The following is a 15,675-nucleotide window of genomic DNA, read 5'->3' as shown; positions in this document are numbered from 1 at the left end:
ATTCTCTGAATATGATTGTTCCGATTAATTTGAGATTCTCCTGGAACGGTTCGATCATTTTGAGATTCTCTCAATACTTTGGTTTGTGCTTTATCTACAAAGCAGAGTGTGAGCTTATTTCAAGACTTGCATGCAGTTCGCTTCATCGGTCAGTTATAAGAACTGATTTTTTTTTTTTTTTTTTGCATATGAATAAGAACTGATACTTACAAAGTTCTTCTCTTCGAAGAGGAGGGCCAAACTAAAATTAAAGGAAAATAGGATAAAAAATGACCTGGCCGGAGGAATTGTAAATCTCTATGTACTTTGCATATTCAAATGTTACTTCTTTTAAACTATCAAAGACAAGTGACCACTTTCTTTCTCCCGACCACTTCTGTTCAAATCCCTTCCTCTTGAAATAGTTGTAGTAAAACTGTACATGTTCAAAAGGAATACATAATTTCAGTTTTCTACATGGATATTTTTCTATGCTTGTATGGTAACGCATTACCATAAATTGCAACAGACTGACATAATCTATTTAGAGACTGCATTATATAGGTGAATTTGTTGAATACTCAATCGATGGAATGAACTGGATCTTTTATACACCATATGAATTGCACGGTGCATATGAACAAACTGAATTGTAAAATTAGATCAGTGCTACAAGCAGCACACACACATTAAGCACCATAACTTGCACTTTATGCAACTAATTATTACAAATCAATCACTTGTCGTGGTAAATTAATTGGTCGGCAGACATTGATTGCTAGAAATGCAATTTGCTAACAAGTGATTGCCCAAAGGTCCACCCCTTTGGCACAATGTCGTTCCACACAAGCGTGTGTCCATCAGTGTTGGTTAGTCTCAAGGAGAGCATCTTTCCGCTAAGATTCGCCAACGAGTGCGAGTTAGCACCCCAATTTCGTGCCATAGGAATCCAGTCTTCAGAATCATTGCTCTTTGACATCCATGGACTTGATCGAGCCTGCTGCAGCAACATTGCTCACAAGCACAAGATTGAAGTAATCATGACCATTGATTTTATACCTCACGCCGCCCCGCTTCACGCACGGAACCCTGCATGTTTATGGCAGTGGCATAGCAAGAGTTAATTTTATGTGGCTCCCGTGACACTGGACTAGTTTATGAACTTATAAGAGGCGCATATATACCTCTGGTACATTACGGGGATGATGCCACCTTTAACACCGATTTTCTCCGAGGCCGGCTGGGCCATGTCGAAGTGCGGCCTTGGCGTGTTGCACCAGCCTGCATTATCATTGGGGAGGGCGTCGTTCGGTGGGCAGATGTTAGTGGCCGTCACGGTCACCGTCATGCTGGGCTTACAAAACAACGGGTCCGCGCGCTTGCGATCACATTCGATCTTGTAGCACTCCCCGCACGCGGCGCAGTCGTTGAATAGCACGGTGCTCAAAGCCGCTGTGCGTGTCATGTATCCTTGAGAGAAGAGGTTGCCATACGCGCACTCGCTGCCTGCAATATATAATATACATCGCAAGGTTTAATAGACAGAAGAACAAGACGAAGCGGGCATGCACACACAAGATATATGTAGTTGTGTGACTGTTGAATGATTACCCATTGTGTCGGAGGCGTCAGTGCCGCCGTAGAGAACGTCGCATGCGCCTTCTGCCAGACAAATATGGTTGTGGGGACGGCATATTTGTGGTGTCCACAGCCATGGCTTGAGGGCCAATCCAGAGATATACTGTCTGTATGTACGCGCAGACACGTTCCTTGAATCATACTACGAGTGATCATGTACTTCACCTGGTCCTGAACGTCGGCGGCGCACATCGATCGGTGGCATCTGATGACCAGGTCGTGAAGAAACCTTGACTTATCAGTAAGGTACATGATACATCCATGCATAGAATCTTTGAATCCGTCCATTTTAATTTATGGTTGTCAAGAAATATTCGGTTTGATGGATTGTTATGGATGCTAAACCAGGTAATGTTCAAGAATTTTTAAGATATCTGTACATTTGAAAAATGTGCAAGGATTTAAAGAGATGCTCTGAAGATAAAAAAATGTGCATGTATTACAAAAATTTTGTTCGATTTTTTCTTAAAAAAACTCAGATTTTAAGAAATGTTAATGAATTTAAAAAAACACATAAATATTTAAAAAATAAAAAGGAATTAATAAACTACGTGCATAAATGTTTAAAAAGTATAACAAGGAATTTCAAAGAACCAATGGAAGGCACCGCTCGCTTGATTGCATGCTACTTAGTGTTAAGAATACGGTTTTGCTAAAGCACATCGGCATGTGCCCTAAGTATTGCACCTCTAAGTCATATATCGTTGATTTTACTTGGAGATTCGTGCATGTATTTTTTCTTTCCTTTTTTTCTTTTCATATTTGATTGAGTCATTTAGATGTGCAATAACTAGGGCACATCTAGATATGCCCTAGACAGACCCGAATACGTACAAATTAATGTTGGCAAATGGGTCCTGTTTAGAGTCAGCTTTGTGCATGAAAAAACAGGAAGAGAGAAGTAATCATGATTCAGATAAATTAGCCAAGTATGCTCTAGAACTTAGTGTTGGCAGCCATGTTCGGCTTGATTGATATGTAAGCTGTCCTATGAACATGGCAGTTAATGTATAAAACTCACAAGAGTTTTCCCTCACAAAAAAGTAGACTCCTGTGTTGGACATCCTTCATTCGGTAGCTATATATCCTTATGGAGAGAGGGGGACAATGAAGATCAATGGGAGGGAAATTAGTGGGAAAGGGAACACGCCAGTCCCTGACAAAACAACCTGTAAGTCTAGTATAACAGCTATGTTGTCCTCAGCTCTTGGAACATTTTTCGCCCGTCATCCATATTCAGGAGAGAACTGTACTGAGAATGGCTCATTAACCACGTTTGACGCGTCTAGTGCCACTGGTCCTCATGTAGGTTGAGGTCGAGCCATCGACATCCAACGCTGAATTCCCAAGTACACATTTTTGTCGTGTGGGTGGCAAGGGGTGTAGCGGCGCGTGGTTCGGGCTAGCGCTCTGCTTTGGTAGTGTCGTCGTTCAGAACTGGATCTGGAGCTTGTGCCTGTCGCGGTGGTCCTTTGTGACGCGTGGTGTCACTAGTAAGCTGTCGGGTGAAAGTTCATTGCTTTGGCGCCGACGGTGGTGATGCCCGCGGGTGCCACTCTCCTCTTGAGGACGACGTTGTGGTTCTGCTCTCCCTGTCACGATTGCGGGTGAAGACCCTCGTCCGTCTCATACTCAGCAGCTCGTGGAGCTTCGGTCTCCTAGGGTGTTGTGGTGTTATATGCTGGCTTACCCGTGTTATTTTTCAGCAATGTAGTCACGTGCCTTTATGTTGTCTAGTTATCTCAGGATCTGCTTTGTAAGGGGCCACCCCACTATCTTGTGTTGTTTGGCCGTGTACTTTGGTTTTGTTTTTCTATAAAGCGGGGCGTGAGCCTCTTTCAAGAGTAGTAGGCAATTAGCTCGATCGGTCTATTATAAAAACTGATTATTTTTTTCTGCATATGATACTGACAGAGTTCTTCTGTTGGAAAGGGAGGGTTGAATTAGAACTATAATCAAATAGGTTCAAAGCAGGAGATGACAGGAGGACTTTTACATCAATACTTTGCATATTCAACTTTTACTTCTCTTAAACTGTTCAAGATAAGCGACCACTTTCTCTCTCCTCATGACTTCTGTTCGAATCTATTCCCCTTGAAATAGTTATATAGTGCATCAAAGATATATATATATATATATGTATGTGTGTGTATATATATATATATATATATATATATATATATATATATATATATATATGAATAGAATGAAAGAATCTATTTACATAATGCATCATATAAGTGAATTTAAAGAATACGCAATTGATCTAATGAACTAGAACTTGTATATATACACCATAGGAATTGCACCATGAGTATGAATAAATTGAATGGTAAAATTAGATCAGTGCTACAGTCAGCACAAACATTAAGCGCCATAACTTGCATTTTATGCAACATAATTATCACAAATCCATCACTTGCCCTGGTAAATTAATTGGTCGACAAACATTGCTCGCTAGAATTGCAATTTGCTTACAAATGATTGCCCAAAGGTCCATCCCTTTGGCACAACGTCATTGAACACAAGCGTATGTCCATCTGTGTTGGTTAGTCTGAAGGAGAGCATCTTTCCGGTGAGGTTCGCGAGCGAGTGCCAGTTAGCACCCCAATTGCGTGCCATTGGCATCCAGTCTTCAGAGTCAGAGCTCTTGACATCCATGGATTTGATCGAGCCTGCTGCAGCAACATTGCTCACAAGCACAAGATTGAAGTAATCGTGACCATTGATTCTGAACCTCACACCACCCCGCTTCACGCACGGAACTCTGCATGTGTATGGCAGTGGTATAGAAAAAGTTAATGTCATGTGCCTCCGGTGACTCTAGACTAATTATTAAACTAATAAGAAGCGCATATATACCTTTGGTACATGACGGGGATGATGCCACCTTTATAAACACCAATCTTCTCCCAGGCCGGCTGGGCCATGTCGAAGTGCGGCCTTGGTGTGTTGCACCAGCCGCCGTTGTCATTGGGGAGGGCGTCGTTGGGCGGGCAAAAGTTTGTGGCCGTGACGGTGACAGTCACACCGGGCTTGCAAAACAACGGGTCCGCGCGCTTGCGGTCGCATGCTATCTTGTAGCACTGCCCGCACGCGGCGCCGTCATTGAACAACACGGTGCTCAGAGCTGCCGTACGCGTCCCGTAACCTTCAGCGAAGAGGTTGCCGTACCCGCATGCGCCACCTGCAATATATAATACACATTGCAACTATTAATAGACAGAAGAAAAAGATGAAGCAGCCATACACGCACTAGATAGATATAGTGGCGTGACTTGACTGATTACCCATTGTGTCAGAGGCATCAGCACCACCATAGAACGTTGCATGCGCCTTCTGCCAGACGAACGGTTGCGGGGATGGCGCAGTTGCGGTGTCCGCAGCCGCAGACAGCAGCAAACTGCCGACCGCCAGCAGCACCACTGCAACAACTCGAGCTGGAGCCATATCTATGGCTGTGTGCCCTGGAAACTTCACAACGATATATGTAGCTGATCCCAAAACTGGAGCGCGCAAGCTGATGAGTACGGTCTATATTGATTTGTCGCTGATGGTTGTGTGGTGATGTGGTGCTCATCATCTCACGATCGTTTGTTTATATAGTCTTCACATGCGGTTGATTCTTTGGTACGTTGCAAGGCCACCCTGATTGGTGAATGAAGCAGCTAGCGTGCAAATGTGCCTGGCCGTGCAGCCCTGCCATGGCTTGAGGGCCAATCCACAGATATATGTACGTATGCGCAGACACATTCCTTGAATCATACTACGAGTGATCGTGTGCTGCACCTGGTCCTTAACGTCGGCGCGGCGGCGGTATCTGATGATTAGGTCGTGAAGAAACCTTGAGTTTTCAGTAAGGTACATCCATATGCATAGATCCTTTGAATCCGTCCATTTTTAATGTATGGTCGACAAGAAATTGAATATTCATCGGTTTGTTCATGTGGATCGTAATGGATGCCAAACCAGGCAACGTTCAAGAATTTGTAAAATATCCGTAAAACCAGAAAATGTGCACAGATTTAAAGAGATGTTCTCAATATTTAAAATGTACATGTATTACAACAAATGTTGTCGGATTTTATTTTTAAATCTTGGATATTAAAAAATGCCCATAATTTTTAAAAAAATCATAAATCTTAATAGCTATGTGCATAAAAAATCATAAATCATAAAAAAATCAAAAAGGGAACTAAGAAGCTATGTGCATAATATTTTGAAAAGTATGAAGGAATTTGAAAAAAACGATGGAAGGCGCCGCTCGCTTGATTGTATGCTACTTAATGTTAAAAATCTTATATTTACTAATTGGAAGCATCTTTCAAGACTTCATGTTAATCCACATCATCAAGATTAATATAACTATTATATTCTATTTTTTAATGGTCAAGATCTATTAGAACGTCGGGCCTTATTAAAAAGCACTACGTGTACCCAACGGATCCAACCAGCACGTACAAAAAATTAATAACATCGGAGTCACGTAAAGAAAAAAGGTGAGTCCTTAGCACCCACGTTACTTCCTAGGAAAAAAAATCAGGGTTCTCACCACGCACATACAATTAAAGATTAAGCCCACGCCTCCCAAAAGAAAATAGTCCTTAGCGTCCACGTTACTTCCCAGAGTAAAAATAAAGCCAGAAAAAGAGTTTTCACCACATACATGAAATAAAATCTTGCAAAAAAAGATCTCTGGTGGGAAAACATAATACAACACGACATGACCTGAAAAGATACAACCTCAAAAAAGGACTTCTCACCACGTATTTGAAATAAAACCTTGAAAAAAATACGTGCAATAAAGATTAAACAAACACGGACAAAACAAAAAAAAACTCAACACCCTTGTTAGTTCTGAGAAAAGTATATATTATGTGCCTTCTCCTTGCAAAACAAAAAATAAATAAATGTAGGAATAAATAAAGATCACACATTCTGATTCCCATGAAAATAAATTCCACTTGCGAGTCCATGTAGACAAAGAAAAACGACACGTAAACTGAGTCCTCAAGCCTCGGCTAAAAGAAACTGAGCATATGCTTGATTGAAAATAATAATTAAATCCCATCGTACAAAAAGAAGACCTAGCCATGATAAAACAAATTAGGCACAAACACGCAAAAAATTCTCTGTAATGGCTCTATGATAGAACACCACTACCAATGTATAATATTTTGATATGCGAAGTCGCCTAATTTAACACGAGTAGGAGAATAAAATAAATTGCCATGCATAAGAAAATATGAATATAAACATAATAATAGAATATAAATTGAAGGAATATCATTGATTTTCAAGCTAGGCGTTGGCTAAAAAGACTCTTGATTATTTCAAGTATGATTATTCCACAACTGCATCAATTAAAGTTTGAAATTTTTAGGGGTAATCAATTTTTTAGGTATGATGGGATACTACTATCTAAAATGATTCTAGATAGATACATTGTCAACTAAGTGTAATGTTTTATTGAAAGCTAGGTAGGAGCACAGCCTAATGCACTACCATGAAATATAGGTTATGTATTGACTGCCACAAGGTAATACAACCTGAAATAAAGGAATCTGACACGAAACAGAACACATATCCACCTAAACAATAGTTACTATAATTATCTTTGAAAACACCATCTTCTAATTATTCAGTTTATGCAAATATTTGATATAGACATCATCTCTTGAATTTGTCACTCGATGGAACACATTTGCACCTAAACATTAGTCTTTAGAATTATCTTTCAAAACACCCTACACCTCCTCTAATGATTTTATATATGCAAATAACTTATATGTGCATCACATTTGAAAATGAAACTAACCATGCAACATATATCTCTCACGCTTCAAATTTTGTTTAGTCATAGGTGTGTGTGGTGTATCTTTCTCCAACTTTGTTGAGGTTTCTTTCATGTGCTACAATGTGGGTCGAATAAGTAGTGATGTGTGTCTTGCCATATGGATCAAATTAATTCATACTTTATCAATCCCTTAGTAGGTGGCGAAAAATTCACAAATAAGTGTTTCTTGCTACTATGTCATCAAGGCTTCATACAGACCAATGATGGCCAGAATCTAAATGAGAAAACAAATGCACTCTTCTGTAGAAGGAAGCTTATAATACATGTGATTTTTCTGTGTTGTCATTGATCGAAAATGTAGCATCTATCCAGTTTTACGATATCTGAAACGGGACCACTTGCATTTTATAGATAAATATAATTTTATTAACTACTGTGTACCCCTATAATAGCTGCACGGGTGGCTAGTAATCTTAATTAGTGTTTGCAAATTATTCCGCTTTAGAGTCAGCTTTGTGCATTAAAGAGCAGGAGGTACCCATGCGATTTCAGTATTATATTGGAGGTCACAGAGCAAGCTAAAGTTTAATTTACCTTTGTGCATGAAGAGAGGAGAAGTAATCATGATTCTGTTAGATTAGCTTTTCTTTCTTGAGCGAGTTAGATTAGCTAAATATGCTCTAGAACTTAGTGTTTGCCGCCTTGTTGGGCTTGGTATTGCACATGTTATTGTAAGCTATCCTATGAACACCCCAGTTAATGTATAAAATTCAGTAGAGTTTTCCCTCACAAGAAAGTAAACTTGTTAGACATGCTTCCATTGGTAACTATCCTTAGGGAGAGAGGGGCGTAGTTAAAATCAGGGGGAGGGAGATTAGTGGGGAAGAGGACATGTCAATCTCTTGCAAAACAACCCTTACAAAACAACCGGTAAGAGCATGTCTAACTGATCCCCTATAATTTAGAGGAGGAAACGGATCTAAAAAGGTGTCGCTTCAACCGAACTCTTAGACTGAACTCCTTAAATAATTGGACACAAACTCGGTGCAAATTAGATCAATCAACTAAATCAAACTCGATTCAACCAGTTGCATAAACTATTTTACATAATTTAAAAGAAATTTAAATTAGTTTGAATAAAAACTAAAAAAAACTACTCATTAGCGCTCTCATTCATCAACCTCTCCAAGTTTGATTAGGTCATGCATTCTCGCGCGCTCCGTCAGCACCGCCCTGATCCCTCCACCGGCACCGCCCTGACCCCTCCGTCAGCACCGCCCTGACCCGCTACGTTGCCACCAACACCGCCGTCGCCATCTACATCGCCGTCGCAAGAGCAAAGTTCTATGACCGCCGCTGCCCAGGACTTGTATAGCTCATATAACTAGCGCTCCTACCTGATGCGCTACTGGTATAGGTGGCGGACCTCCGCCATGGACGCCTTGCCGACTTGCTCCGCCTTGAGGTGCTGGCAGGCCTCTTGGTCATCCCACATCTTCCGTGCGGTGGCCACCCGAGGGTCGTCAGGCTTCAACTGTAGCTAGCCATTGGGGCAGTTGCGTTGGGCGTTGGCGCCGTGGAGGCGCATCAATCTTATGTCGTGTTCCTGTGCTACCTGCACCACCGATTGGAAAGATTCAATCCAAATCTTCTCGTCTGTTTCGTGGTCGGTGATCTCTGCTACCCACGTCCCCAGGCCCACTGCCGCAAGCCGAGGTATTTACTCTATGGCGTCGGTGGCGGCAGTGGGAGGTCGGGGAAGCGGGAAGCGTTGCCGCGGGATGAGGTTGCTCTGTCGCAACCACGGGCTCAGGGGGGCTGATGGCAGCATGGATCCATGCTTTTGGTCAGAGGCGGAGAGTGGTGGCAGTGGGATCCACCAGAGCACTCCACTGTTACCTTGGTATCATTATGCCGTTGGATCAATTGTTACCTTTGTTGCGATTATGATCGCATTTGTTGTTGCATTGAAATGTTTTACATAGTTTCAATGTATGGTTTAATTAGATGCTCTGGAGAGCTATATGTTGTTCAATGAGAACTATGTATGTACTTTGGTTTTAATGTGATGATGAACTTCTATTAATTTGGTCACTTATCTATTCATGATGTTCTGTAATGGTTTTTGACACACTTAATTATATGTAATGCATGCAGATGAACCGGCAATGGATGTACGGTGACAGACACACCTCCGAGTACATTAAGGGCGTGCATAATTTTCTCGAAGTGGCTGAGGCAAACAAGCAGAATGGTTTTATGTGTTGTCCATGCCCTATATGTGGGAATACGAAGTCTTACTCTGACCGAGAAATCCTTCACACCCACCTGCTTTATAAGGGTTTCATGCCACACTATAATGTTTGGACTAAGCACGGAGAAATAGGGGTTATGATGGAAGACAGCGAAGAAGAAGAGGACGATGACAACTATGTGCCCCTTCAATACGTTGATGCTGCAACGGGGGAAGCTGCTGAAGATCAAGAGGAACCAGACGATGTGCCCGATGATGATCTCCGCCGGGTCATTGTTGATGCAAGGAGACTATGCGAAAGTCAAAAGGAGAAGTTGAAGTTCGATCGCATGTTAGAGGATCACAAAAAAGGGTTGTACCCCAATTGCGAAGATGGCAACACATAGCTCGGTACCGTACTGGAATTGCTGCAGTGGAAGGCAGAGAATGTTGTGCCTGACAAAGGATTTGACAAGCTACTGAAAATATTGAAGAAGAAGCTTCCAAAGGATAACGAATTACCCAACAGTACGTACGCAGCAAAGAAGGTCGTATGCCCTCTAGGATTGGAGGTGTAGAAGATACATGCATGCCCTAATGACTGCATCCTCTACCGCGGTGCGTATGAGGATTTGAACGCATGTCCGGTATGCGGTGCATTGCGGTATAAGATTAGACGAGATGACCCTGGTGATGTTGACGGCGAGCCCCCCAGGATGAGGGTTGCTGCCAAGGTGATGTGGTATGCTCCTATAATACCACGGTTGAAACGTCTGTTCAGAAACAAAGAGCATGCCAAGTTGATGCGATGGCACAGAGATGACCTTAAGAAAGATGGGAAGTTGAGAGCACCCGCTGACGGGTCGCAGTGGAGAAAAATCGAGAGAAAGTACCGGGCTGAGTTTGCAGGTGACCCAAGGAACGTATGGTTTGGTTTAAGCGCGGATGGCATTAATCCTTTCGGGGAGCGGAGCAGCAATCATAGCACCTAGCCCGTGACTCTATGTATGTATAACCTTCCTCCTTGGATGTGCATGAAGCGGAAGTTCATTATGATGCCATTTCTCATCCAAGGCCCTAAGCAGCCCGGCAACGACATTGATGTGTACCTAAGGCCATTAGTTGACGAAATTTTACAGCTGTGGAATGGAAAAGGTGCACATGTGTGGCATGAGTACAAACAAGAGGAATTTGACCTGCAAGCAGGAAGAATGTGTACCTGGGCCATCGTTGATTTCTTCCGACCAACCATCAATGTCGAAAGAAAGGCAAGCATTTCAAAGGCGAGGCAGGTCACCGGAAGAAGCCCGCCATGCCGGTGATCACGTACTTGCTATGGTCAATGATTTACACATAATATTTGGAAAGGGTCCCGGCGGACTATCTGTTCCGAATGACACTCAGGGACGCGCACCCATGTGGAAGAAGAAATCTATATTTTGGGACCTACCCTACTGGAAACACCTAGAGGTCCGCTCTTCAATCGACATGACGCACGTGACGAAGAACCTTTGCGTGAACCTGCTAGGCTTCTTGGGCATGTATGGGAAGACAAAAGATACACCGGAGGCACGGGAGGACCTGCAACGTTTCCACGAAAAAGACGGCATGCCTCCAAAGCAGTATGAAGGTCCTGCCAGCTACGCTCTTACCAAAGAAGAGAAGGAAATCTTCTTTGAATGCCTGCTCAGTATGAAGGTCCCGTCTGGCTTCTCGTCAAATATAAAGGAATAATAAATAAGCCAGAGAAAAAGTTCCAGAACCTAAAGTCTCATGACTGCCACGTGATTATAACGCAACTGCTTTCGGTTGCATTGAGGGGGCTTCTACCGAAAAATGTTCGATTAGCCATTGTAAAGCTATGTGCATTCCTCAATGCAATCTCTCAGAAGGTGATCGATCCAGAAATCCTACCAAGGCTAAGGAGTGATGTGGTGCAATGTCTTGTCAGTTTCGAGCTGGTGTTCCCACCATCCTTCTTCAATATCATGACGCACGTCCTAGTTCATCTGGTCGACGAGAGTGTCATTCTGGGCCCCATATTTCTACACAATATGTTCCCCTTTGAGAGGTTCATGGGAGTCCTAAAGAAATATGTCCGTAACCACGCTAGGCTAGAAGCCAGCATCTCCATGGGCCATCAAACAGAGGGTGTCATTGGGTTTTGTGTTGATTTCATTCCCGGCCTTAAGAAGATTGGTCTCCCTCAATCGCGGTATGAGGGGAGACTGACTGGAAAAGGCATGCTTGGAGGGGACTCAATAATATGTAGTGACGGACATTCTTGGTCTCAAGCACACTACACAGTTTTACAGAACTCTACCTTGGTGACCCCGAATGTCGATGAACACAAGAACAGTCTGCGCTCCAAACGCCGAAGCAGTGTGACGACTGGATTACATGTGAACACATCAGGACTTTCGGCAGTTGGTTGGAAACACGTCTCAGAGGTGACAACACTGTTTGTGATGAGTTGTACTCATTGTCCAGGGGACCATCTTCGACTGTATTGACTTAAAAAGGATTCGAGATAAATGGGAATATATTTTACACAATCGCTCGAGATCAAAAGAGCACCAACCAAAACAGCGGTGTCCGCTTTGATGCAGCAACCAAGAGGGGAAAGGACACATATTATGGTTACATAGTGGACATATGGGAACTTGACTACGGACATGATTTTAAGGTCCCTTTGTTTAAGTGCAAATGGGTCAATCTATCAGGAGGCAGGGTACAGGTAGACCCACAGTACGGAATGACAACAGTGGATCTGAACAATCTTGGGTACACAGACGAACCATTCGTCCTAGCCAATGATGTGGCGCAGGTTTCTATGTGAAGGACATGTCTACCAAACCGAGAAAAAGAAAAGATAAGGAAGCGAACACATCATACGATGAGCCAACACTAATGCAGGATGCTGCTAACGCGACACTACGATCAGAGACCCTTCGAGAAACTGTGTGCGATGCAATAATCGCAAACGGTGGTGTATGAAAACCGTCAAAAATGTAAAAAAAAACGTTTGCGATGACGGATGCATCAAACACGGTTCAGATTTTAGTTGCGCGTGCTATGAAGGGCATACAGTTCAGTCCAATGAACTGTTTTCGATGAGGCGGAACAAAAGAAACGGGCAGCCTGATGAAGGCGTGTGCGATATACAGCATACGGTTCACTCGGATGAGCTGTTTGTGATTAGGCAACACAAAAGAAACGGTTAGCCAGATCAAGGTCTATGTGATTGAGGGCATACGCTTCAGAAGGATTAACTGTTTGCTATTAGGCAACAGAACAGAAACGGGTCAGCCAGATCAAAGTGTCTGCGATTGATGACACACTACAGAAAACAGCTACTTTGCCGTCTGCCATGGCGGACGGCAAAGGCTCGAAAGGCGGACGGCAAAGACCTTTGCCGTCAGCCGCGGACGGCAAAAGGCTCCGGCAAAGAAGGCTACGGTAAACAGCTGCTTTGCCGTCTGCTTCCTGGCGGCGGACGGCAAAGTCTCTTTGCCGTCGGCGGCGGACGGCAAAGAGGGCGGACGGCAAAAATTGCGCTGTCAGTCCGTTAAGTGGCTAACGGCAGACCTTTGCCGTCCGCCGCAGACGGCAAAGAGCCTTTGGTCTTTGCCGTCCGCCTTATGATGTCATCTACACGTCACTAGATGGCAGGTTCTTTGCCGTCTGCCACTGATGGCAAAGTACAGGCTCTTTGCCGTCTGCCACGGACGGCAAAGTCTTTGCCGTCTGCCACTGTAGGCAAACTGACCAAATGGGTCAGCTCCCAGGAAGCACAGTTGGCTGCCACGTGGCTTCTTTGCCGTCCGCGGCAGACGGCAAAGGCTCTTTGCCGTCGGTGGCAGACGGCAAAGAGCCTGGATATTGTCTGTTTTTTCTGTTTTTTATTAAATCCCACAATTTGCAGCACATATCACATATATAAGTTTCATATCCAGCACATATCCAACACATATCTAGCACATAAGTTTCATATCACATATCACATCAGTTTCATCCATACACATTGTTCATACATAAGGAAGTTCCATCCATACACATTGTTCCATCCATATATATATTACAATGCAAAGTGTCATGAAGATAGCAAGCTAGATACAATGCAAAGTTTCATCAAAGGAAAAGCAAGCACTCCATCATAGCAAGCTAGCTTCCATCAAGTGAATGAAATCTGCAAAATGGTAAATAAGAAAGTTAGAAATAGGTGACTAGAACAAGAAGAAGACTAGAACAAGAAGAAGACTAGAACAAGAAGTATATGTCATTTATGAGCTAACTTAGGTGAAATGGATCATATATGAGCTAACTAAGTTGAAATGGGTTGTTTATGAGCTAACTTAGTTGAAATGGATCATTTATGAGCTAACTTAGTTGAAATGGGTCGTTTATGAGCTAACTAAGGTGAAGGGCATCGTTTTTGAGCTAAGTAAGGTGAAATGGGTCATTTTGGAGCTAACCTAGTTGAAATGGATCGTTTTTGAGCCAACTTAGTTGAAATGGATCGTTTTTTAGGTAACTAAGGTGAAATGGATCATTTTTTAGCTCACTTAGGTCAAATGGATCGTTTTTGAGCTAACTTAGTTGAAATGGATCGTTTTTGAGCTAACTTTGTTGAAATGGATCATTTTTTAGCTAATTTAGTTGAAATGGATCGTTTTTTAGCTAACTTAGGTGAAATGGATCATTTAAGAGCTAATTTAGGTGAAATGGATCGTTTTTTAGCTCACTTAGGTCAAATGGATTGTTTATGAGCTAAATTAGTTGAAATGGATCGTTTATGAGATAACCTAGGTAAGATGGGTCATTTTGGAGTTAACGTAGGTGAAATGGGCCATTTTAAAGCTAACGTAGGTAAAATGGATCATTTAGGAGCTAATCTAGGTAAAATGGATCATTTTTGAGCTAACTTGGATGAACTGCATCATTTATAAGCTAACCTAGGTAAAATGGGTCATTTTGGAGGAAAATAAGCTAACTCTAGGTCATTATGGTAAGCATATTGGAGGAAATAAAGCTAAGTCTAGGTCTTTATGCATTTGTTAAGCAAAACACTAGAGAAACTTACCGTGATCAGGGAGGTGTAGGAGCGGGGTGGCTAGTGCCGCTACCTGGAGAAGGATCGTGCGATGCGTTTCTGGAGTTAAGCTGCAACAAAGATCATTTCCAATGTCTCGTTAGCATTACGACACTCAAATGTTGAGACTACCAACTAATGTCCATTCAAACTAAACTCACCGTGCTCCCAGGAGCAATCACTGGCATCGGCGGAGCGGGCTGACCGGACTTCTCGCACACAGACTGCACATTTGGTTTTCAGAACAGAGTCATACTAGTTAGTAATGAGACTCAAATGTTAAGACTAGCAAGTAATCTGCAGAAGAAACTTACCACAAGGAGCTCGTACATGGCCCTTGCCTGCATGTCATTCCGTGCCCTCTCCTCCTCCATCATCTTTCTCGTCCTCTCCTCCATCTCCCGCTGCCTCTCCGCCGCCTCCGCCAGAAGTTTCTCCGTTCTATCTCTCTCAGTCTGTATAGCAGCCTGCAACACCACTCACATGACCATTTGTAATCATTGATGGAAGCGCACATAATGTAATGGAGAAAGATAACTGAGTACGTATCACTAACCTTGATGGCGAGTTGCACTGGCCGTTCACGAGGCCTTATCTCAGGAGCGGAGCTCGACTGGCGCGCCTTGATCTCCGGGAGAGTGCTAGGACAACGGATAAGTCCATCTCCAATGGCTATGGAGCCATGGGACCTCCCGCCACCAGATATCATCACCAGCTCTGGATCAATGGGACCCTGGCTCGGGTTAAAGTCCTCCCCTTTCCTCGCCTTCCCCTCATCTCTATATCTCACGAGCTTGTTGTGGGAGGAGATGTTGGTGAAGTTGTTTGCATCATCGAGGTCAGACTGAGAGAAAGCCTTGACTTTCTTGTAAGAGCCAGTGTGGGCCATGGCATACAGGTCGTACACCTCTGGCACCTTATCTGCCTTATTGTGGC

At 43.1% G+C, this 15,675-nt stretch overlaps 1 protein-coding gene and 1 pseudogene across 1 annotated transcript; both read right to left on the bottom strand.

Moving 5' to 3' along the window:
- Positions 1-201: 201 nt before the first annotated feature.
- On the bottom strand, positions 202-1,694 carry LOC109763610 (expansin-A24-like; annotated as a pseudogene).
- A 2,180-nt stretch (positions 1,695-3,874) lies between these two features.
- LOC109763609 (expansin-A24) lies at positions 3,875-5,180 on the bottom strand. Its single transcript, XM_020322455.4, has 3 exons — positions 4,908-5,180; positions 4,480-4,804; positions 3,875-4,384 (listed from the first exon to the last, which is right to left on the bottom strand). Exons 1-3 carry the CDS (start codon positions 5,065-5,067, stop codon positions 4,075-4,077), a joined length of 795 nt encoding a protein of 264 aa, XP_020178044.1. The 5' UTR covers positions 5,068-5,180; the 3' UTR covers positions 3,875-4,074.
- Between the last annotated feature and the right edge of the window lie 10,495 nt (positions 5,181-15,675).

The sequence above is a fragment of the Aegilops tauschii genome, chromosome 3 (genome assembly GCF_002575655.3).
Source record: "Aegilops tauschii subsp. strangulata cultivar AL8/78 chromosome 3, Aet v6.0, whole genome shotgun sequence".
Classification (NCBI taxonomy): domain Eukaryota; kingdom Viridiplantae; phylum Streptophyta; class Magnoliopsida; order Poales; family Poaceae; genus Aegilops; species Aegilops tauschii.
This window is presented reverse-complemented; position numbering and strand designations above follow the sequence as displayed.

Bases quoted from the DNA above. Each gene is read 5' to 3' on its own strand.
- LOC109763609 (XM_020322455.4), bottom strand. From the start codon at position 5,067: ATGGCTCCAGCTCGAGTTGTTGCAGTGGTGCTGCTGGCGGTCGGCAGT. The intron at 4,805-4,907 runs GTAATCAGTCAA...TATATATTGCAG, and splicing joins TGATGCCTCTGACACAATGG to GTGGCGCATGCGGGTACGGC. The intron at 4,385-4,479 runs GTATATATGCGC...ATACACATGCAG, and splicing joins ATCCCCGTCATGTACCAAAG to AGTTCCGTGCGTGAAGCGGG.